This window comes from Orbicella franksi, chromosome 8, assembly GCF_964199315.1.
Source record: "Orbicella franksi chromosome 8, jaOrbFran1.1, whole genome shotgun sequence".
NCBI lineage: Eukaryota > Metazoa > Cnidaria > Anthozoa > Scleractinia > Merulinidae > Orbicella > Orbicella franksi.
The window spans coordinates 26,035,573-26,059,255 of record NC_138152.1 but is presented as its reverse complement, the minus strand read 5'-3'; the positions used below and the strand labels follow the sequence as shown (position 1 = coordinate 26,059,255).

Here is a 23,683-nt window from a genome sequence, read left to right as displayed (position 1 = left end):
GGTGTTACACCAGTTAGGGTAGCCAGCGGATTCCTGTTTAATTTTTAGCCAGGTGTTCACGTAATCGGCGAAGAGTCCTTTACGGCGTTGTTCTGGCGGGAAATGGTGTACTTCGTGTATCTTGTTGAGCGTGTATCCCATGGCAACGGCTTTCTGGATTTCGGGTGTGCACCAGGTCCCTCGTACCGTGCGTTGCTCGGTCGTGTGAGGGCAGTGATGCGATTTCTCTAGGAGTGGTTTGGTCATTTCGTGTTCCACGCACGAGCGGCAGAGTGGGAAGGTGAGTTTACCTCCGTGCCGAAAAGGTAGAACGGGGTGGTATAGTTCGTGAGGCGGCAGTATGTCCACTTTGGCCATTCCGAAGTAGTGGTGTATGTCTTGATCTTGTGGGTTGACGATGACTTGCGGGTGTCCTACGGGGTATTCGCCTTCCTTGTTGGCCCAGGGGTAGAGCGACGTCACGTCGACGTACTTGGTTTTTTCTCCTTGGACCGTATTGGTCACGTGATGCAGTTTGACAGCGTTCGTGCGCCCTCCGAAGAAGGCTTCTCGTGGCTCGAGCGGTTCGACGATTTGGAACGTGTCTAGGAACCGGCGGAGATCTGGGTCGGTTTTGACTTCTAGGTCCCAGTCGCATTCCCACTTGACGTGGAGCTGGTAGCCTTGGCGACTGAGAAGGTCGTGTTTCTTGAGCGTGGACTCGTAGACTTCCTGTAGCGTGCGATCGGTGTGGCAGATGGGATATCGGTCGCGTTGTCGGGGAAAACAGCGAGGACATCCGTGCCATAGACATCCGTGGAATTCGTAGACGGTTCGAGTGGTGGGATCGTACCCGTCCACGAGGTGATTGGCTAGTCGGACTTCACCTCCGTTTCGCACGGTGCGTATACGATCGCCTTGAGCTGTGTGTTGTAACAAGTGTTCTTGCCAGGCTAGCCATTTCAGGGCTTTGACGGACTGATTGGATCTGGCCCCGTGCCATCCTTGAGGTGGTCTGGAGGCGATGGTGTTGGGCGGGACGAGTTTCTTGCGCCAGAATCGGTTGCAGGCGGAGGCGATGGTGACGCATTTCTCCATGGGGTCAAAGTCGGCGTTTTGTTTGAATTCTTGCCGGAACTTTTGACAGCCTGCTTTGAGTAGTTTGACGTCCGACTCGCAGTAGGCTTCCATTTCTTGCCGTAAAACGAAATGGTAGTTATCATTGACTTTCTCTTGGTACCACTGTTCGAATTCGGCTTTCTTTTTGGCGGACATGCCGTCTGGATCGTACATGTCTCGCGGTGGCATGGGTCCTTCGTACTCTTGATTTTCTAGTGTGTTGAATTTGTGCAGGAAGAATCCCTTGCACAGTTCGTGGATTCCGAAGGTGGCGGGAAAGTTGGCCAGCGGGAACGGGAGAAAGCATAGGGAATCTTTGAAGGTCAGTCTGTCGGATCTCAGGGACAGTATCTTGGTGCCTACGGTGATTTGGTCCGTGACTTCTCGATGCGTGGCGTAACAGTGTTGTAAGATGAACATCCCGTCGTAGCCTTTGAGATTGTGGAATATGACGATGACGTCCCGATCGTCTCCGTCCACGTCGACGGCGAGGGATTCGAGGTGGTCGAACATGTCAGCGGTGCATGTGGGACCGTAGAAGGAGCAGAATTGATCCTCTTCATCGTCTTCTAGGCAAAGTAGAATGGGTGTCTGATTCCCTTCGGCGTTGGTGATGGCTTCGTAGTCGCAGTATACTTGAAGGGGCGGATCTCTGTCCACCCAGACGCGTGTGTCTGGATCATCGGGTTCGGGTTCTTCGAAGGGTCGACCTTTGAGTTCGTCGCGTGCCACGCGTTTCTTTTTGGGTTCGTCTTCGTCTTCGGGGATGCGTTGGATGTAACATCGGTGCGTCGGCAGAAAGACTTTCTTTTCGCAGATGTGGCATTCGCCCCATCCGCACACGTGATCGGGGACACGACGGGCACCTCCTCGACTGTTCCTATCCTTTGGTTCGTAGACGTGGCAACAGTCCGGGCACTTTTTGTAAGTGTCGCAGATGGATGGGATGTTGAGGCTCCGCCGTTGCAGGTGGTAGTTGTAGCATTGGGCTCCGAAGAATTTTCTGTGGCACAATCGGCAGATCGAGGTGGGTTCGGGAAACTTGCCTCGTGCTAGGGGTCGTTTGGCTTCGATGAAATCGGGGCATTCCTTTCGTTTGCAGGCGGGACACCATTTACCGTCGCAGGGATGATTTTGAAAGTCGTCGTGATCGTATCCTCGATTGCATTCGTCGCAGAAGTAGGATTTGTCTATGAATCCCTTAAACGAATTGCATCCGTCGTAGTGACTGTCTTCTTTGACGAGACGAATGATCTTGTCCGAGGGTTCGGGTCCCGCGTAGATGAGCATGTGGGGTGGATCGATGGAAAGGACCTTGAGTTGGTACCCAGGTAACGCGGCCTGAAACTGCTGCAGTTCTGGAATGCTGCAAGGTCCTTCGGGGACGTGGGCTAGACGGTAGAGTTCTTTGGCCAATCGCTCTTGGACGGGTAGCCCCTGTTTGAGATTGTGGTAATCTTGGTCTCGCGAATTCCCGTTTGCATCTACCAGAGCTTTCATGGTGACGATGGCGCGAGCGCAGCAGAGATTGTCTTTGTTTTGGATGGTGAAGGGTGGTGGATTGAAAGGCGTGCGTGAAGGCACTGGACTGCATGGTGAAATGGACCGTGGAGTTGGGTGTCAGGGTAGGATCCTGAGCGATTTGTTGCTCGATGGATCGTTGAAGGGCATGAGTCAATTCTTGACCCAGATTGTCCCTGGGAGTCACGTCTCTGTGTTGTCTGAGCGTGGCTTCGAATCGTTGTTTGTTGAGGACGTTTCTCCAGTTACGTCGAGCGCCTACGGGTCTTAATTCAAATTCTAGGAGTGGTCTTGCATTGCTACCACCTCCGGTTTGGATCATCACTCGGTCGAGAGCCGGATCAAATATCCAGTCATCGTCATCGTCGTCGAAGAAGGCTTCGTCGTGGGTCCGTCTGTTCTGTGAAAAGACATGAAATGAGACAATGTCACAAACATCTATTTTTATTTTTAAACAACATCATCGTCCTCAAAGGGACCGAACAGGGACGTAGCAATCGTAATGCACGTGATAACGACAGCACTTGGTACGAGCGCAGGTTTCGGTTCTAAGGATGACTTGGTCGCATAGGGTGCACGTTATTTCATCCATTAAGTTTCAGATACTCACTGCTTCTTCATGTTGATCCATCTGTTGGTTCATCTCCTGTGCCATGATTTTCAGCGTTCGATACAAGTCAAAAACTCAGAGTGCCGTGAACGGTTCGAGCCGATCTTTTTATACTTACGGTAAAACTGGATCCCAGGTTGCACTCGACCTGGTTCCAGTCTCCTGCCGTGAGTGGGAGTGGTAAGGGGAATACCCCCCTATCCCCTGGGTCCACCCTGCACACGTGATGTCGGCTTTTTTCGTTTGATTGGTGCATGACTGACATAAAGCGAGGCAAACGCATTCGGCGTTTTTCAGTTTTTTTCGGACATGTCGACTGAATCTGGGCGCAGCAGCCACCTACGCCGCCGCACTCGAAGTCAGTCCCCCGAAGAATCACCGAGACGAGTAGGTGTTCGTCGTCGTGCACGATCACACGACGATGAACCACCGAGACGTAGTCGTCGCCTTCAGGGTCGTCTACCCGAAGAAACGTTGCTTCAACAAGTGTGTTTTATTTGTCAGAGAGATATCCACATTGATTCTCTGGCAGTGTGCCAACGTACTCCTTGCTGCGGTGTGTTCATGCATCGACGTTGTTACCAGGAGATGGAGAGACGGGTTATGAACTGCGGCAACTGCCGACGCGTGATCGACGATATTCAGCCTGAGGTCGTGTTGGAAACCGACGAGGAAATGGAGGAAGATGATTATGACGAGGCCCCGTTAAAGTCAGGTGATGATGAGGGTTTAGTTAGATTGGATCGAGAGTTGGAGCGATATCGTAGTGAGGATAGACCTAATCACTGTCATCACGAGGGGTCGTACCTGTGGAATGATTTACCGTATGCCTTGGACCCAGGCATTTGGCGACGTTATTATACCTTTATCAGAAATTTCGTGACTCTGTATCGGGATCGAGACCTGTACATTCACGGTTGTGTGCGTCTCCCAGTGGAACCGACCCGAGAGATTAGAAGTTATCTGTACCGTCTGTTCATTTACAACACTCCTTACTATACGTATAACTTGATTCGAATTCAAAGGTTCAGACTCTTCTTTAGACGCGTAGAAGGACAAAGGGATATTGAGATTCGGGAGCTGTGTCTATTACCTTTTCCTGGTGGCCCCTCGCTTTACCATGAGGACGGACTATGGACCTGACACTGTTTTTTTATTTTTTCATTTCGCAGTGGCCGTTCATCGCAGAATGATTCATGACGACATTGCCAATATGAGAGACAATGGAAAACCCTTCGAGACGCACAATTCGTTGACGCGTTCGTGGAATCATTTGCCTTATCCCCTTCCTGTCACAGTGTGGTTCCAGTACTACCGCGAGATGGAGGCCTTTGCGCGATCCACGGAGGGACGAAGTCCAATGTACATTCACGGCACCGCGTTCTTCCCCCTCAGTGTCATTTCGTACGATCATATACGCATGGAGGTGTATCGCATGTTTTATTTTAATACCCCTTTTAGAGTGTTCGAATTCACCTCCACGATTAGGTTTAGGTTGTTATTTATATCTTCGTCTACGTTCGGGGACCAAATAAGGATCGAACGTTTGTTTGTGACATCGAATGCCTCGGATACTCTGTACCACAACGGCATGGCGTGCGAGACGTGAAGAAAAAAGAGACTCTCTTTTTTGAAAAACAACAAAGTGTGTAATTTAATGATTACAACATCAACAATAAAGTTTACAATTTCCAACGTTTCTTGTCTTAGGCGGAGTCATATTTCAGTCCCTTTCTCCAGGGTTCGAAATCTTCCCATCCTTCTTGTAACTTTTCTGCCTCTGTCTTCTTGGCCTTCTTGTACGTCTTGCCCTTGCCCTTGCCTTTGGGACTGTAACCACCGTCGTCGTCTATGTATTTCTCGGCGACACCGATGGATCTTAAGAACTGTTTTTGCGATTCGGACATGGCTTTCTTTTTACCTGTCGTGTACGGTTTGGGTGGAACGGGTGGTTTCTTGCTTGTGGATGTTTTTGTAAATTCCTTTTTGAGACCTGACGTGGAAGGTGTAGCGGGTTCTTGCTTGATGATCACGGGGGCTCGTGCTGCGGGGGGCTGGTTGACTCCCTTGATGATCTGTTTCAACAGACGTTCGACGGGTGCGTCGGCCATGCCTTCGGGTTCTGTCGTCCCTTGGTACGTGGGAGTGCCGCGTATACCCGTCCGTATACGTTTCACTAGTTTGACTTCTTCGTTTGCCATGGGTTTGGTCACCTTGATGGTCATGCTGGCGGGGATACGTTTGTCTTTCAAGATGAGATCTTCTTCGGCGGCCAAACGTCCCGCTTTGTTCAACAAGGCGCTCTGGGTGATCTTACCCTTGTAATAATCTTGCAAACGATTGAATTCTTGAACGGGTACCATCACGACTTCGTTCATGCCTTCGGCTGACTCAGGGTCGTGTCAGGAAATTCGGACAATTCTCTCAAGGCCGTCTCGTAACAGTCTTGCCAGTACCGTATAGATTCGTCTTTCTTTTCCAACTCAAGTTCAAGACTTTGAACGGTTCGCTTGCCTTTACCGCACTCCCTGCACAACTCGATGCACCCACCGAGCAGTGTGGTATCTCGTTTCGTTTGACAGGTTTGGCAGAAGTCACCGAACTTTAAAGCCATGTACTCTTGATACAGGTCGTGGTACTTCTTCCCCCAGTACTCGGACGAGTCTTTCCATCGGGATTCGCGACGGTTGGCCTCTTGCAACAACTGCACGAGTTTAGGAATGGTGTTGGACTCTTCTTCTCTCGGCGGGAAATTGGGTATGACGTCGACACCCTCCAGCGGGTAACCGTTTTCGTTGCGTCCTTTCACCGTACACAACATGCTTTGAAACAACCGTGTAATCCGCTCCAGAACCCCGCTCCGTTTTGGGTGAGGAGATGTTCTCTTCGACGCTTGAGGGAGTTTTTGCGTCTACCCACCTCGCGCAAAACCTTTTTATGTCTTTTCAGTTTCCCATAAGTCGTTGCGTTGATGGGGATCCTCTTTTTCAGCAAATTGAGAACCATCTCGCTGATGGCGTTGATCTGATCTCTGTCAGCGTAATGCAACATCTGTTGACGTTTATTTCGATTGGCTTCTTTCAGGACGCTCGTCAAGAAACGACGTTGTCGTCGCAACCGCTTCATCGTTCACGTCTAACGTCCGGTTGACTCGTCGCGCTCTTTTATTCACAAGTCTTGGAGAAGGCTCAACACCGTCTTGGCTACGGTGCCGACCAGTTTACCAAGACCCTTTCCCCTTTGGACCCTCCTTCTTCCTCCTACTCGACGTATTCCCACTCGCCGTCTCCTTCGCCTTCTCACCATGTCGTGTTCTGGCACGCACGCACTTTTCCACTTGAATGACGTAGGTAGGTGATCACGTGTCCTTTTTATAGAGTCTCTCTGCACCGCTCTGCTTCTTCTTCGAACATCTGAATACAACTTCCATGCTTTTTTCAAATTGCCAAAAAAACCTTTTCCCCTTTGGATCCTCCTTCTGCGTATTCCTACTCGCCGTCTCCTTCGCCTTCTCCTCACCATGTCGGGTTAAGACACGCACTTGAATGATTCACGAAGGGATCACGTGTCCATTTTTATAGAGGCGCGTGAACGAATCGTTTTTCGTAGTCTCGAAGGTATCGGTCGTAAGTGGGAGGTGTGAAATCCGTCACCACGTCGTCCAACGTTTGCATCTTGATCAAAAATCCATCCAATTCCTCCACTCCACCCAGAGCGTAGTTCCTGAGTTCAGTCAATGTCTTTTCGTACGTCGTGTAAGCGAATTGGGTCATGTCCATCTTGAGCGAATACTTTTTGAAATCGTTCCATCTTTTCAGCGCGGTGGCGAAAGCCGTCAATACTACCACCGTGTACCCGTCTTTCCACACGGATCCCACGACGATGCTTGCTGCCACGACCAGTAAGGCCAGTCCGTTGAGAATGGCGTTACACAATTTGTAGTAACCGAACATCTGCCTTCGACACCACCAATACTTGTGATAGAAAGCGTACAAACCGTCCAAACGTCTCAACACGTCCAAATCCACCAAGGTGGTAAAAGGTTCATCCAATAAACAGACCGAAGTACTCATGACTCTTTTCCAACCAGTGCCAAACGTAGTCTGACTTTCTGTCGGGACGTTCGATCCTTTTAGCTTGTTGCTCGCATTCCCAGATCTCGTCATTGAAGGCAGTTTCTACGGATTGGTTCAGGATATCCTGGACTTGTCTGTAACTATCGCACTCGTCCGCGATACGTTTCATGTCTTCGTGATCCATGCTGGTCGCATCCCAGTAAGAGCGAGAGCATCGGCATAGATGCAGAAGTAGGGGAACCACTTGACTTCGCTTCTCAACATGATGTTCTCAGTTACGCACACTGGTCGAATTGCGAGTCACCGTAGGACGTTGTCCGTTCTTATAGGTAGTCGTGATCGTATTCGTGGTTGTGATGCCTGCGATTCGACGACCCGCAGCCGTCTGTTGTTGTTGGCGCAAAATCTCTTCCAATTGTTGCTGCATCTGGGCTTGGTCGAGAACACGGGTACCTCGCCTTCTTCTTCCTCCTCCGCGACCCGATCTAATCGACGAAGGCGGTGTGGAGTCACTACCACTTCCACCTCCACCTCCACCTCCACCTCCGCCTCCGCATCCTCTACCTCTGCCTCTTCCACCACCGCTACCACTGGCGCTCCTTCTTCTGCGGCTCCCTGCATCACTGGGGGACGTCGCCGTATTTTGACGTGGGACGCGTCTCGGTCGTTTCCCTCCTCGAACAGCTCGTGCCAAAGGTGTGGCGTCTGTCACTGCGGGTGGACGTCCTGCCATTCGACGCAACGAATTGGGCGTACTCGAACCAGCGCTACCGACACCTGCTGTGACGTTGGCGCGTGAGGACCCAGAACCGGCGCTACCAGCCCCCGCCGTGACGTTGGTCTGTGCAGTACCCGCGCCAGGAGTGCCTACCCCGACGGCCGAGGCCCCTCGCAGGGGTGGTGTCGACAGTGACGATAGCGGTGAAAGAGCGTTCAGGCTTAGTCCCACACCCGTTGCAGGCGGAATCGGAGTACTCGTTCGAGCCAATGGAGTCCAAGGCGAATAATCCTCCAGAGCCGAGAAGTTGAACTCGTCATCACCACCAGAACTCATTTCTCTCTCTTCCCCTTTCTCTTTCCATCTTCTTCTCAGCGAGTACTCTTTGGGTATGAACCAAATCATCGAAACCCTCCCCATTATATGCGTTTATGATGGACCGTACTTCACGATAATTCTCGCATTCTGTGACCTGTCTCATCGGCTCGTAGTCCGTTTCATGGGGATTCATGCAGTATTTGAGTCTGGTTTTACAAATGACAATGAACAGCGGAAACCACTCGACCTCGCTCCTCAACATGACGGTGTCGCAAACTGATGGCATCGTACGAATCCTTCGTCTTTTAATACGTGACTGAGAACGCGTTGATCGTCCTGACTGGCCGGATGAAGATCCAATAGCATGTAACCGTAAGGTCGATCGGTGACCTTTCGAAACGTGTCCAACACCTCCTGCCATTGCGTGGGAAACGATTGCAGTAATAGATTTCGTATCCCCAACTGATCCCGAGGGTTCTTGAAAGCCGCGATGTAATGAGCGTTGCGGGAAATGGTCTTGGCGAATTTTCCGTTAGGGAATAGATCCTGGCACAAGTAAATCACCGTGATGTTCCGATGATGCGAATGTTTGGTGAAGAGATCCAACACGCGCTTGTCGTTACCACCCTCGTCCATCAGATCGTCCAAGACCAACACGCCCCCTCCAGGAAACCATCGGAGTAACTGTTCGCTGTCGGGGATGCCTTCGTAAAACTTGACCCCACCCTTCTTGAGCTTTTGGAAACCATCTTGCCACGATCCGTAGCAGTAATGAATACTCTTAGGTGATTGTTGGAACAAGTCGCCGTTCTACAAGAGCAGTTTGGTGGTGAACACCGTCTTACCGCACCCCGACGGACCCGCTATCAACAAACTCGACGGAGTGTGAAATTGAAACGCTTTGCGTCGTTCCATGATCTTGAAATGGTCAAGGGTCTCGAGACGCTCCGTTTTTTATCCGAACAACTTGGCCATGGGGGTCTTGATGGCAGGGATGCGTTTCAACAGACCCAATAGGGTGACTCTACGATTGAAACAGATGGGTTTTTTCTTGGCTCGACTCTTGGCAGGAGCGGCTCTCTGTGTTTTCGCGAATTTCCCCACTTGGAAGTTCCTGGCGTACCACGCTTTTCCCCTCTTGATCTTGGTCATGGCACTCTTGGCAGCGGCTCTCTTGGGACGCCCTCTCTTGGCAGGCGCCGAGCTCTTTTTTCGAGGTTTCTTGACGAATTTACTCAAATCTCCAAACTTGTCTTCGTACCAATGCCTCTTTTTCATTCTTCTTTTCCTATCTTCTTTCTCGGAAAGCCTCGGCATGGTGGGCTCTCTCTTGCTTTTCCTGCGAGTGGTTACAGTAGGTGGTAATTCACCGGTGTCAAGGACAGCCGTCTGAGTCGGTTGAAGAGCGATTTGTCTTCTTGCCGGTTGAAGTATTTTAAGATCGAGTCGTCTTTTTGGCGGTTGGTTTTTCTTGAAATGAGCTGCACTCGGTTAAGGTGTTTTTTTACCAGATTTTCCGTAGCGTTTTTCTAACCTGGCTATCACGTCGTCCAAGTGTCTATGCCCTCGAAACGGAAGATCCATGAAGAAGTGCCTTGTTTTGGCGGTGACTCCATAATGAACAATTTCGGTTTACACCGCACCTTTTTATGCACTCGCAAAGTGATGGCGTAAGAACTTATCGCCGTAGCGAAGAACGTCCCAATACGGGTAACACCTATAATCTCTGCAAGCGTCTGTTTGAAGTCTGGCTCTCGTGCGCAGGTCGAACAGATCGTATCGCAGCCAATGATCTTTTTCCTGGTCCAGTATGAATCGGACTCCACGGTAACTGTCGAAATCCAAAATGCGTTCCAGGACCTTTCGACGAGGATCGTCAGAGGTCAAGTCTAGATACATGTCTCGACACAGTTCTAAGAATCGAGGGAACCATCTGACTTCACCACGCAACATCCTTTTCTCTCAAAAATGAACACTTTTTATTCGAACAGCTTACTTTATAACAAATGACGCACTCCTCTGTAGGAACCGCACGTGTCCTGGTGACATGGGGTTTTACAAATCTTGCGCCAGTCCAACTCGTCCACGATCAAACGTTTCAACATCTGTCCTACTTTACGATCGTTCTCCACAAACTCGTTTTTCTTAAAACGATTCAAGAAATCGTTCATGTCACGACCTTCGGCTCGGTCGATCAGGAACATCAGGACGTAACCGCCGCAATTCTGACTGAAGAGGGACTGCAGACTCTTGCCGTTGTGAATCTGGTACTTGAAATGACGGTCCAACCAGGCTTGGATCGGCCCAGCTGTTCCGTACGTGTCCAATGGCAGACCGTAACTATCCAGGATCTCGCACTTGTCCCTGTCGGCCCACAAAGCGATCCAATGAAATCCCGGTTTATCGTGAGGGTCCGTGTTCACGATGTAAGCGGTCGGTCCTTCTTGAGGTACTGTCCTTGGAAGCCGATCGCAAGGTACTGTGCCGTGAAAAACACAGCAGAGTGACGGATTCGTCCGTGCCAAATAATCCAATTGTAAATTATTCAATGCCAATCTCTCCATTTTTTTCTTCTCTCATTGGTACACGTCGTAGAGGACGACTCGGTTCTCGTTGATCTCCAGCATGTTCTCAAATTCACCGTACAACAAGATGGTCAGGTTTGAGCCTGGGTTGTCTCCAAAATCGATCACCAGACGCAGTTCACCTTCCTGCTTGGGGTTCAACACTGGACTGTCCAAACATCCATTGGCTGTGTTATCAAATACAAACAGGTTGCATCTCTTGGCTTGACCCCAGTCCTCTTTTCGGACCATGTTTCCTTTTCCTCTGCACAAGACTCCTGAGGCTTTGAGGAATCTTTGGTAACCTCTCAGGTCTTTACTGTCATCGTCGTGTTTGAGCTCCAAGGTCTCGTAGGGGTACTCTTCACCTCTCACCAGTTGTTTGATGGAAGAGAGATTGAATTGTTCAAAACTGAACGGATTGACCGTCACAGTTCCATTGAAGGCTGTTTGTTTCATCAACACCACCACCAACCGATTAGGCAGCTTACTGTGGAAAGGATTGTTGCACTCAAAATGACGATTGTCATTGGGATGAGAGTAAGTGCGAATTTCACCTCTCACCGTGGGGTAAGTGGCCACTCTTCCGCCTTTCATGCTAGTCATGAGTTCTCGGTACACCGAGGGAGTCACTCTCACTTGAGACAGGAACAATCTCACTTTCACGTCGGCTTCAGTCAGTCTGAGAGTATCGGCACCGGCCCATTGGACTGTCCACACAGTTGGGGCATTGAAGTACATGTCGATCTGGATCTGTACACCAGGTACAGTAACTTGCTGAGATAAAACACTTCCAGGTAAGGTTTGAACCTCAAAGTCACTCTCTTTCCACCAAAAAACTGAATTCGACTTTGAACCATGTTCTTGAGATCTTGGGGTAAAGCTTTGTAATCGTCGTGAGCCGGATCCAACTTATTGCCTGTCATCACATCCGCTTCTCCGCGACTGGGTACACCAAGACAATTGTACCAACCCTCTGGTGTCATGATCGATTCACCGTCGTCTCGGTCATGGTTCAACAACGCTTCAATGTAGGTTTTGCAGTGGTAAGTATCGGTCTGGGGGCTGATGAGAGTGCCATTCAATCTCACATTGATCTGTTTGAAGAGGGTGTGGGCCAGATTGTTGGCGAGTCCTACGGTAGTCGCTTGTGCTATATTGCCTCCGGCAGCTGTCTTGACGGCCAACTCCACTTCGAAGAAACTCTCGTTCATGTCGATGAAGTCTTCTTGAGGATCTATTTGGAAGGTCACTGGGTTGATCCCCGTATTGAACGGATTGATTCTCACTTCACGTCGAGACGACATGCTGAGATCCGTGGGAGGGGTGGTGAACATGTCCAGGCGAGGGTTACGAACCCCCGCTGACCTAGCATGAGCCACGAAGTCCGTCATCGTCTACGTCGTCTTTTTCGTCGTCGTGGTTGTACGCTTCTCAGTGCTGACCGTCCCCAACGGTAGTCTGGGAGTTTTGAGCGTGCGCGGAAGATCGAACCGCCTTTATACGTGCGTATTACTCCAGGGAGACGTCTCACGCGTCTCGAGTAGATGGGAATCATGATCCAAACAGGTCTTTTCTTCTTCTCTTACCACCAAACACGCGTTGGAACTCCTGCGTCGCTTTACGTTTCCCGGAGCGTATGGCTCCCCGCTTTAACCCGGCGAGTGCACCTTTCCAATTGGGCTTTCCTCCTGCGCCACCCGATTTTAAACCTTTCAGACCCTCCATGGCCGATTCTTTCAGAACGTCCTTGAGAATGCCGGGACCTCGTTTCTTGATGCCTTTCCAAATCTGACCGAACATGCCAGACCCCGATTGGTATCCGTCGGGATGAAACCGTATCAAAGTTCCCCCGATCATGGTTTATGAAAGTGTAACGTCACGATCGTATTACCAGCTCCAAAGGTCACCAGTTCTCCAGTTGCCTCAGCCATTTGCACCTCTATAATGTCCAGCACCTCCTTGCGCACGGGAATATATTGAATGTGGGTGGGTTCAAAGTACTGAACACCGGCACCTTTCCGAATCAAGTTGACCTCTCTCAGTAAATCCGTGACTTGATTTCCTACCACACTTGCACCTCCCACGCTCTGTTCAGGTTCAGAAAACGCCAATTGCAAAAGATGCTGAGTTCCAAGAATGCAGTATTTTTGATGGGGTTTTTCACGACCAGGAAAAAAAGACGATTTCCATCCGAATCATGTATGTCTCCTCTGGTTCGAATGTCTGGAATGACATCATCGAAAAATTCGATTCGCAAGTTTGGACCAAGCACGTAATCATTTCCCTTCTCAAGCAACCATCCCATTTTCAAAGCCAGATCGGCGTCAAATTGTAATGCAGGTGGTTCCCTTCTGGTACGGTAGGTGTTTTTGTTATCCGTGACCAAGTCTTCACCTTCCCACTTGAACGCGACGTAGGTTCTTCTCCCATCATTCGTGACGTATTTTGAGTTCACTCTCGGTCCAGAGTTATTGAAGACGCGTCACCTTTCGAAGTGGCTTATAATGGATTTCATGAATTCAACACCGTTCACGTTACTGTAAACCTCTTTGAGGTCATCCGTGTCGAATGAAGCTTCTCCAAACGTATACCCATTGGATGATTCAGATTCAATGCGTCTCCACGCAGTATAGGCCAAGGTGACTTTACCTGCAGAATCCTTGAAAGAAGGAAGCGTCACGTGCGCATCTGGCATGTCGATACTGAACAACCCCACTTTCCATCCTTGTCCCTCCAGACGTATGGGATTGGGTAACCTGATCTTGAAACTGTTGGCCTTGTTCTCCAGAAACTCGTTCTTACTGCTGTTACTGGGTAAGGTGATGTAAAAATCACTCATCCTTTTTTGAAATGCAACGTGATCGTGGTCACACCCGAATCAAAGTTCACCAGTTGTTCGTCGTTCTCCGACACCTCAGTCTCGACAATGTCCAAGACGGCCGTGCGCACCGGTAGATATAGGATGTGTCTCGGTTGAAGGTCGACCACCCCCGGATCGTAACGAACTTGTTTCAACAGATCCGTGACTTGATTCCCCGTCACCATACTCTGTCCCACATTCGAATACACGAACAAGGAACGACGCTCGTGACCGAACGCTTCTTCGTAACTGCGATCCAGGTCCGTGAAGACCCAATTGATGAAACAACTCAAATGTAATGTGTCCGGGTCGATCTTGTAAAATAGCTCGTCCCCGTCATTCTGACCTATGATCAAGTCCGTGGCTGTGGGTACGACTTCCTTGGGAAATTCTTTCCTCAAGTGGGGTCCCAAGACGTAACCCGGTTGACCGTTTTGCAATGTTCCCATCTTGACCCATTTCATCTTCTTGGCCAATTCGATGCCGATGGACATTTGGGGATAGACGCGTTTACCATTGATCAGGAGGCTGACGCATGTTCTCGAGTTGTCGAGGACGCATTCTCCATTCTCGGCCCGATGCATGACCGTGTACAGCAATTCGGTGGGATCGTCTGCTTTGCTCTTTTTCTTGTACATGGTCACGTCGACATCCGTTCGATCTCTCAACCTATGCATGTATCGATCTCGTATCATGTTCAGCAACTCGGTACCGGTCCTCGGCGTGAATTCCAAATCGCCTTCTCTCGTCACTCCAGAGACCTGAGTGTACCGGTTTCGAGCTGCGTTCAACATATCGATCCACCAGATTTCAAACAGAATAGAATCTTTCAACCCCATCTTACGCACAGCCAACGGGAACGAGAGGTCGCTGATACCCACTATCCATCCCGGTTCTCTCAAATGTAACGGGTTCGGCAGACGATTCTTGAAACTGTTGGCCTTGTTGTCCGGGAACTCGCTCGTGCTGGCATTGCTCAGTAACTGCACGTAAAAGTCGTCGGGAGACTCATTCATCCTTAAAGTGTAATGTCACCGAGGTCACGCCCGATGTAAAGTCCACTAGTCTTCCGTCGTTCTCGGCCAATTGCACCTCCACTATATCCAGAATATTGCTGCGCACTGGTTTATATTGAATCTGAGTCGGTTCGTGCGTCGTCTTGGTAGAGTCGTGGGGGACTTCTCTCAAGAGGTCCGTCACTAGATTCCCCGTGATGGTGCTACGACCTACATTCGAATACAGGTACATTGGACTGCGAGGCGGAGGGAGGTCCGGATGAACGACGACTCCCCGATAGGCCTTGGCGTATTCCTCGTCCAGGTAACTGAAGCGCCAGTTGCAATAGGGACTGAGCTGTAACACTCCGTTGACGCTCAAATCCCAGAAGTTACGGCTACGAAGGTCGTGTTCGTTGGTCCAGTCTTTCTTGAAATCAGACGGGACGGTGTCGTCCGGAAAGATCTTGATCATATTCATGGTCATGTGAACGGAGTAAAACGCTTCCTCGTTGATCAAACCCAACGTCTTGACCAGTTTAGGACCAAAAAACACTCTGGGACGACGTCTGTCTCCGGACTCGTCGACGAACGTGTCGGTGTTATCAATAATCAAATCGTTTCCCTCCCATCTGAACACGGGGTAGTATTTTTTTCCGTTCGGTGCTCTTAGACTTTCATCGGCGCGATCCATGTAATGATACATACGTTCGTGATAACGATGGATGAGGTATCGCATGAGAGATCTGTCACTCGTCACCTTGTGTCGGTCACGGTTCAGTTCCTTCCCGGTGACTTCAAATGGTACTTGGTAACGCGATGGAAGCCACGTCACACCATCGGATTGCAACCTGAACGTTTCAATAGTCCACTCAATACCGAACAAATAATCGTCATCTTCAAAGTCGTGCGTTTGAGGGACAGGCACTTGATGCGGTCGTGCAGGTGGTATTGGGTAAGAAACGCTCGCCAATCCCACTTTCCATTCCTTGTCGGATTCAAATAGGAGCGGATACGGTAGACGATTCTTGAAACTGTTGGCCTTGTTGTCAGGAAACTCGTTCGTACTGGCATTGCTCAGCAACTGCACGTAAAAGTCTTTCATTTTTTTGTCTTTGGCTTTTTGGTCACGTACAAACCCTTTTTATCAATCCAACTGTCGTACTTGACTGGCCAACCTTTCCAACGCACCAAGACTTTATCCCCTTTTCGTTTGACGATCTTGTCGATGCGGAACAGATCGTCGTCTTTCACGGACACCTTTTGCAAATCTTGCGCGTAAAAGGTGCCTTCGACCGACGTGCCGTCCCATTCTTCCACCTTGTACGTAGTGACATTCCCAGGACGCACCCTGCGTATCACAAACACCTCTTCGGTCCAACCGGGTAAATACCCTTTCTTGAACTGTCGGAACTTCTTGTTCAGTCTCACACGATCCCCGACTTTGAGTGAGGGGCGTCTCGATTTTTGCCCCTTTTTTCCTTTTTTACCGTAGAGTCTCCCACACGTCCTCGCTATTGGCTAAAGTCACTTGATCGGGAGCCATCTTGATACTGCGATGATACGACCGATTGTAACCTTGGACCAAATCTTGTAACACGGGTACAAACTTCATCGTATTCTTCACGGTGAAGTACCGGTACAAACGTTCTTTCAAGGTCCGGTTGAACCGTTCCACCACACTGGATTTCGTGTCCCCACGCGTCGAAAAATGATGAATGCCTTTCTACTTCATCAAATCCTGAAACGTCTTGTTGTAGAATTCCTTCCCGTCGTCCGTCTGAAGATTGATGGGTTTTCTACCTCCCTTCAAGATCTTAGCCATGGCTTCCGTCACCGCTTTACCCGTCTTGCTCTTCAAGGGTTGGACCCAGGCGTGCTTGGAAAACACGTCCACCACCGTCAAGAGATAACGATACCCTCGATTGTACCTGGCGATATTGATCACCTCGATCAAGTCGGCCGTCCACTGCTCGTCGACTCCGAACACCACGACCGGGACCGTGGGAAACCGACGACGTCTGGGTTTGTGCAACGAGTACCCCAAATCCCGTTGCAAGACCTCGCGAGCACGTCGTACCGAGATCTTATTGGCCTGGGCGAATCGCGTCAGACCACCCAGACTACCGGGTCTAGAAGGATCCCGGTACCGTCCCAGTAACGTCCCGGTCGAAAGCGGCTTTTGCTTCTTCTGACCTTTCTTCATAGTCGCCAAAGTTTGTAAACGCACTGTCTCCACAACTCGAAACGTTGCTCTCGTACCTCGAGATACTTCTTAAATGAATCGGGTTGCTGTTTCAACCACAAGATATAAACGACAAAACGCATCACGTTGTGTTCGACGTCGGTATAGTCAAACACCTCCAAGGGCGAATCACTGAAATTGTCGGGGATGGGTTCACCTCGACCGTATCGCGCATAGACACTAGTGCACTTGGAACACAAGGAAGTCCAACTCCGTAGATCGGGCATGGTCGCTCACACTCTCGAGATCATCCAACACAATGCATGAGACATAATGATTTGAACCCAATTTTTTATTTCAACTTTCTTATATGTACAAAAACGTCGTGCCTGATTGGTTCTTACGAAAAAACAGATCTGATTGGCTATCGAAAAAGAAGGCGAAAGACTAGTCTGAATCTGTAAAGTATTCAACATGTTCATTGTTCTTACAATCTTGGCTATACTCATTATCATAGTCTTCCTCAAAGGTATCCATGGCATAATATTTACAATTTCTAAAACAACAATCACTTTTACCGGGTCTCCACCTCAGGGCTTCCTCCTCGTCCCCATTCACATAGAATGCTTGTCGCATACTCTCCTTACACCCATCACACAGATCATTCCGATCAGCTTCAAGGCCACGAAAGAAAAACCGATCCTTCCAAAGATCACGCTGACGCATACATCATGGATCAACTCTTCCAACTTCAGACACGTTTCCTTGTGATCGCACCTGTTGAAAGTCAGTATCTCCTCCACCCTGGGACTCTTGTCTGACTCCAACACCCGTCGTGATAGGTCAAGAGCGAACCGCAAGGGTTCAAACAGATCGCGGATGGCATCACTCATCATGTACGTGAGGTTATCGGTGGCTATCAAACAGGAACGCTCCGCGTCCAGGGAGGGATCCCGACAATGAATAAATTTGAAATGGTTGGTACAACTTCTATACATCACGCGACACTACTCACCGCAGAAAAGGTACACCTTTTCGTTCCTCTTCATTAACTCCAAAATCGTACCACCCCAGTCAGGACGACGTCTCATCAAGAGCTCAAAAGACCACAGACAATCGGGTATTTGCCCTAACGGTTCGAAGAGATTGTCAAAAATGTACATGTCCACTTTTGCATCAGGAATGGCATCGAGATCTCTTAAAGTGTGTACCTTCTTATCCACAGTCCGCTCCACTAGTTCCCGAATCTGGTTAGAGTTGCTATAGTAAGTCATCTTGCCTCGTCAAACCTCTTTCTTCCTAGATACGACAATTCAGGATGGTGCTTCGGGTCTCCCCAGTCAGTCAGGTGTCTTTGAAGCCTAAAGTACAAGAGATCAACAACGTGCAATTCCAAGTTAATTACCCTCGTATAGGGCGCCTTCTTGCCTTCTTTTACGGTTATATCCAAATTGTCAGAAGCTCGATTCAAATGTCGTCTCAGATCTTCAATGATCTCTTCAAAGTCTCTGTCATCCGAAATCCTACGGGTCATCGCCGCACCAATAGCAAGTCGAGAATGATTCACTGCGTCAAACGGGCTCCTTTTATACCCGCGCCGTGGCTCCACTTTCACTCAGTACACGTACTTTCACGGATCACGCGCCATTTTCAGATCCACCAATCGAAATGAAGACCGTCACATGATCCCATCACACCGCACGAATACGATTGGTCGTAAAAACGTCCATAAAGTCGAACCACGCATTCCATCACGAGTCACTTTTCGGCAGTCGTCATGGATTCACACGTCGAACCCGAGAAGAAAAGAAAATCGTCCAAAAAGAAGGAGGCACGTAAGAAACTGAAACTGCTCCTACCCAAGAGAGTTGAAGGAGAAAGAGGTAAACAACTACAATCCACCTTAGATAGATGGTTATTCAAAAAACCACGTGCCAGACTACGTTTCAATGAACGCGTCCTCTTCAAAGAGATCACACCGGACTCTGTCAGTTGGACCACCGTACCTCTCAAAGGCTTCTCGAATCCATGGAGCGCCTTTTCAATCAAACGTCAAGAATGCAGAAGCAATATGAAAAGTAACCATCGACGTCAAAGACTAAGACTGACCCCAAAAAACGTGCGAAAAACCAGACATATCCTAGAAACCATGCTAAGGGAAAACACCTTGTTGGGATACTAACTCATCTCTCTTCCTCATAGACTCAAAGCTACCTGCCATTCAAGGCGGTTGCCTGACAGTGATAAGAGAATCACCTCCTCAAACCATTCAAGTCCTGGAACCCATAGAACTCGACAAATTCAAGAAAGACAACGTCATAGAAGTGTCACCTGAAGTGGACGACAAAGGGGAATTCACCGAAGTACAAGTGTTGCAGGAATTCGACCCCGATCAGTTCCTGAACCAACTGAAAACACAAGATCACACCTGCCCGCGTTGCATGGTACCCATGGAATTTGGAAGCGTGCGAACCCCAGACGGTAGTACCTGGGAGTATTACCGATGCCCCTCTTCCAGATTCTACACCAAGTGTTATGTGACCTGTGGCGCTAACGAGGTGAGCGCCTACCTGAAACGCGTCGACGAACAGACCCACCCCTGCTACAGGAACATCGACCCAGCTCGTTTCCGATGTCTATGCAGCAAGTCCCTGTTCTTAGCTACCTCTCACTCCCAGTCCAACCCAGACAGGCTCTATCTCAAGTGTCCCAAGCGTACCTGCAAGTTCTTTCAATGGATCGACCAATACCCACGAGGGGTCGCCGAAGCCATACTGATTAATGGACAGAACCCAAACTAAGAAAGGCAGGGTAGCGCAGTGGAAGCACGTTGGGCTCATAACCCAGAGGTCCGAGGATCGAAACCTCGCCCCGCCCATTTTTCCAAAAAAACACACTCTGATTTTTTATTTCACATTTGGCAACCTATCTTCTGCATCGATCATCGAACGCATTGTGTTCTGATTACATTGGTTGAAAGTACTGTAATAAAAGTTGATTACATTGACATAGCGTCTCGCAGTGTTCCTTTGTTTCTGAGTCCACGTGGACTGAAAAGGATCGAAATTGTAACACAACATCATTCGGTGAAATGTCACTCGGTCTACAGGCGGCTTCACTTTCATGTCCCATACAAGGTTCCTACGTATAGCCAGGATCGCGTTAAATAACGTTCTACCAAAACAATTCTCGATGCTCCGGTACTTGCGCTGGGTTCGGGTCCAGTTCTCTCGCTGTTCGTCCATAAAGAACAAGATCTGGTGCAGCATCACCTCCAACTGACTCGAATCCTTAAACTGTATCAGCCAACGTCGGCCCGACAACAAATCCCGGATGGGAAAATTCATGGACTCGTAAAATCGGGTCCAGGCCTCGTCCATTTGGTCAATCGCTTCTTCATAGGTGACCTCAGGCTTTCTCGGCACATGGTTTTGCAGACCAATCTCTCTAAGGGCCATGATAGCGCTCAATACAAGTTAAAAACTCAGAGTGAAGAGCGGGGCGACGGTGATTCGCTTTATGAAGATCCGTCCAGCCAATCACAGCTCAAGACGAAGTCACGTGTTACCACAGACCCAGGGGATAGGGGGTATCCCCCTACCACACCCCTCACGGTAGGAGACTGGACCCCGTTGTACTGAGTGTATAAAACAAGCGAGTTGGACCGTTCACTTTTCACTCTGAGTTTCAGTGAAGAAAAACTTGTATGAGCGCCCATTACAGAAGACTGTGGATACTATTGTTGCTGTGGCTTCCCAAAGTACCAAGTGAGTATGGAATTATTAGAGAGATGTAATACCGAGTTGACCTCCTTGAGAAATCGAGTGCGAGAGCGGATGAAGGACGAAGAAGAGACCCCCTTGTACAGGGAATTTTCAAATATCATCGGGGTGGCCCTGGACGAACTAGATCTTTTGTTCCTGGAAGAGATGCTGGGGGTCCTTGACGAGGACGAGATCAATGATTTAGTCATTCATGTAGACTGGGTCCACAACACTTACCATCAACTATTTCAATTTTAGACATGGAACACGGCAATTGTTACGTATGCAAACAGACGAGACCGTGTTGCCGCCAACGGATCCTAGAATTGAGTAGAAAAGGGAACCACACCAGATTCGTACGCGCAATCACGGGACCACTGAGAAAAGACTGGGGACTAGGGTGCGTCTATGCAACCTGTTGCGGGGTCATCTATGGCATGTACCACAATGTGGTAACCGACTGTCACGAACCCGTCTTCCTGGGAAACAGTTACGACCAGGCCCTGTCACGTGTCAATCACGTCAAATCTTTTATTGATTGTTATCCTGAAGAGGGCGCCGGTCAATAGGATCGTGCACATGTCCCACACTGTAATAACAAGTGTAGTGTCCAATAAAAGTCGTTTTTGTTCTATTTTTCAGACTCATGTCGTCATTTCCTAAACCAAAATGTATGTGGTGTAAGGAAGGATTCGCACCCATTTACAGTATCGACGACTACTTCCTGACCAAGTGTTGCTACCAATTCTATCACGGAACCTGTAGAGCCCTCCACAATTGGTGGCTGCACCCTACCCAAAGACTCTGCCCTCATTGTAAAACTGTGAATTTCGGAGAACCTCACCATGACATCCCCAAAACCAAGTCCTAAAGAGGTAAGCGCTTCGATGGTCTAATGGTTAAGACGTTGAGTTGTGGCCTCAAAGACCCAGGTTCGATTCCTGGTCGGGGCATTCATTTTTTCTTTTTGTTTTCCATAGAGACCCCTGGCCTGTAAAATCTATTTGGACGAACCCCACCCCGACGAGGATGTCATGCTCCTCTTTCTCACCCAACATTTTCCCCACCCATGGTACCTGAGAAGATACCTCTCCAATGTCTGGCCCTTCGGACGCGTTTTCGAATCCTCCTCAGGCTTTCACGGAGAATTTATCACCCCCCAAACCATGATGTTATCCCTCGTGCACCTGGGAACCAATGACGTGCAAGCACTCAAGATGATGCAAAAAATCACACAACAAACCATGTACATTCTCTCGTTAAAGGATCTTTATTAGGTTTTTTGTTACAGGCATTAAAAACGTTTTTTCACTCTGGGGGTGGTTGTACAATTTTTTTGATAAATGCTTGGTACGCCAACTCTCCTCTGTCACCCCAACCGCTCCTCCACTCTTTCCATCCGGCCTCAAATCCATCCGGCAACTTCTCCAAACACACAGGGTCTTTAAACGATATTGAATCGTCAGCAAGCATCTTATCAGACAGGTTCCTTCTGTACATCAGCACCTCATCCGCCAGCTTCGTAATTTCTTTCCTCAAGACGACATCCATACTGTGAGAAACGGCGCTTTTCATTATCTTTCCAAGAATACCATCATGAACGGCATCCAACACTCTCGCTGCAATATCTTCTTCTTTCTGAACGTCGTCTGGCACCTTCGTCTTGCTATCCTCTGAAGACATCTTCTCGTCACTGATCTCAAAACAACAATACCCACTCGATACTCGCACAAACCTTTTTATTCCCATCCGAACCCCCTCTCATTGGTTCGCGAGCCTTATTTGACTATGCACGTGACAACCTCGATTTCATGCATTGGCTAGCGCCTTATTTGGGCATGCGCGAGCTGTGACGTCATCCATAAACAGGTCACGTGACAAAACCCACTTTGGGCGCCATGTTTGCGTTTCAAAGTGGCCATCTTGGATTTGAAAATTTAAGAGAATGTATGGGAAAAGATTGGTCACGTGGTATAATCCCTGCACGCTGATTGGTTACTGCCCCTATGAGCGTGCTTCACTACTTTTATATAGTAGCTTTGGTTCTCCCTCTCACACCATATATAGAGATAAAGAAATACGAGAAACAGACTTTTGGCAACATAATCTTTCAGAAAAACCAAATACGGACTCTAAATCCAAAGAAAAACAACTACAACAACAACAACGATTTTGCTTTCCCTATTTCAATTCGAAAGGGGATTGTGAATCCCATGAAACAATTAAAACACCGTGTGAGTTCAAAGAGCAAATTACCTACAGGTTGCATAGTCAGTCACATCATCAAACAGCTGATAAACCGCGCTTCAAGATTGAAAACTTACTTAGGCCCAGTTCAGACGTCGTGCTTCTGCCGTGCCGAACTAAATTGCAATTTGGTTCGACTGTAGCACGGCAGGAAATCAACTCTGATTCAGACGTCGTGCCAGAGGCGAATCAAATCCAGGGTTTACTGAAGCCTCGTAACAATTCTCCTCCTAACTCCCCGAGGGAACGAAATCTCGCCAAAACACATTGACATAATTTATGAATTTAGTTTGGCGCGAGAGAAGCACGACGTTTGAATCGCTGCCGTGCCAGAGTCGTGTAGCGCGGCAGAGCTTGTCGAACTTAATTGCTTGCCGAACTTAATTCAAAAGTTTGATTCAGACGCCGTGCTTCTGCCGTACTTTTGTCGAACTTAATTCCTGAATTTAGTTCGGCACGGCAGAAGCACGACGTCTGAACTGGGCCTTACTTAAACCATAATCCACAACTCGTAGAGAAAATTTTAATTTTGAAACACGGTTTCAAGTTTGGCTATGTGAACTCAGCCTGCTACTTATTTCTTGCACTCTGTTGGTTAACAGCCATCTACGGCGCAGTTATGATTTTCCTACTTGATGACAGAACTAGTAACATTCCATCCATGTCTAAAACTATTTCTTTTTACTGGGGACACAATGAGAGGGCGTACACAACAGTTTATTTA

The 23,683-nt window shown here is 48.8% G+C and overlaps 2 protein-coding genes, 1 non-coding gene and 1 pseudogene across 3 annotated transcripts; 1 reads left to right on the top strand and 3 right to left on the bottom strand.

Annotated features, from left to right (window-relative positions):
* Positions 1-8,596: 8,596 nt before the first annotated feature.
* On the bottom strand, positions 8,597-9,256 carry LOC145494012 (uncharacterized; annotated as a pseudogene).
* Positions 9,257-14,709: 5,453 nt separating this feature from the next.
* On the bottom strand, positions 14,710-15,868 carry LOC145494006 (uncharacterized). The gene has a single exon (XM_081473472.1). The coding sequence runs from the start codon at positions 15,866-15,868 to the stop codon at positions 14,777-14,779; it is 1,092 nt and encodes a 363-aa protein (XP_081329598.1). The 3' UTR covers positions 14,710-14,776.
* A 507-nt stretch (positions 15,869-16,375) lies between these two features.
* Positions 16,376-17,206, bottom strand: LOC145494019 (uncharacterized). The gene has a single exon (XM_081473487.1). It carries the CDS (start codon positions 16,967-16,969, stop codon positions 16,490-16,492), a length of 480 nt encoding a protein of 159 aa, XP_081329613.1. The 5' UTR covers positions 16,970-17,206; the 3' UTR covers positions 16,376-16,489.
* Positions 17,207-21,593: 4,387 nt separating this feature from the next.
* Trnah-gug (transfer RNA histidin (anticodon GUG)) lies at positions 21,594-21,665 on the top strand. Its single transcript has one exon. It is a non-coding gene; the product is annotated as a tRNA-His (tRNA).
* The last annotated feature ends 2,018 nt before the right edge of the window (positions 21,666-23,683 follow it).

What these genes read in the sequence shown, in the direction of transcription:
- LOC145494019 (XM_081473487.1), bottom strand. Translation starts at nt 16,969, where the DNA reads ATGAAGAAAGGTCAGAAGAAGCAAAAGCCGCTTTCGACCGGGACGTTA.
- LOC145494006 (XM_081473472.1), bottom strand. Translation starts at nt 15,868, where the DNA reads ATGAAAGACTTTTACGTGCAGTTGCTGAGCAATGCCAGTACGAACGAG.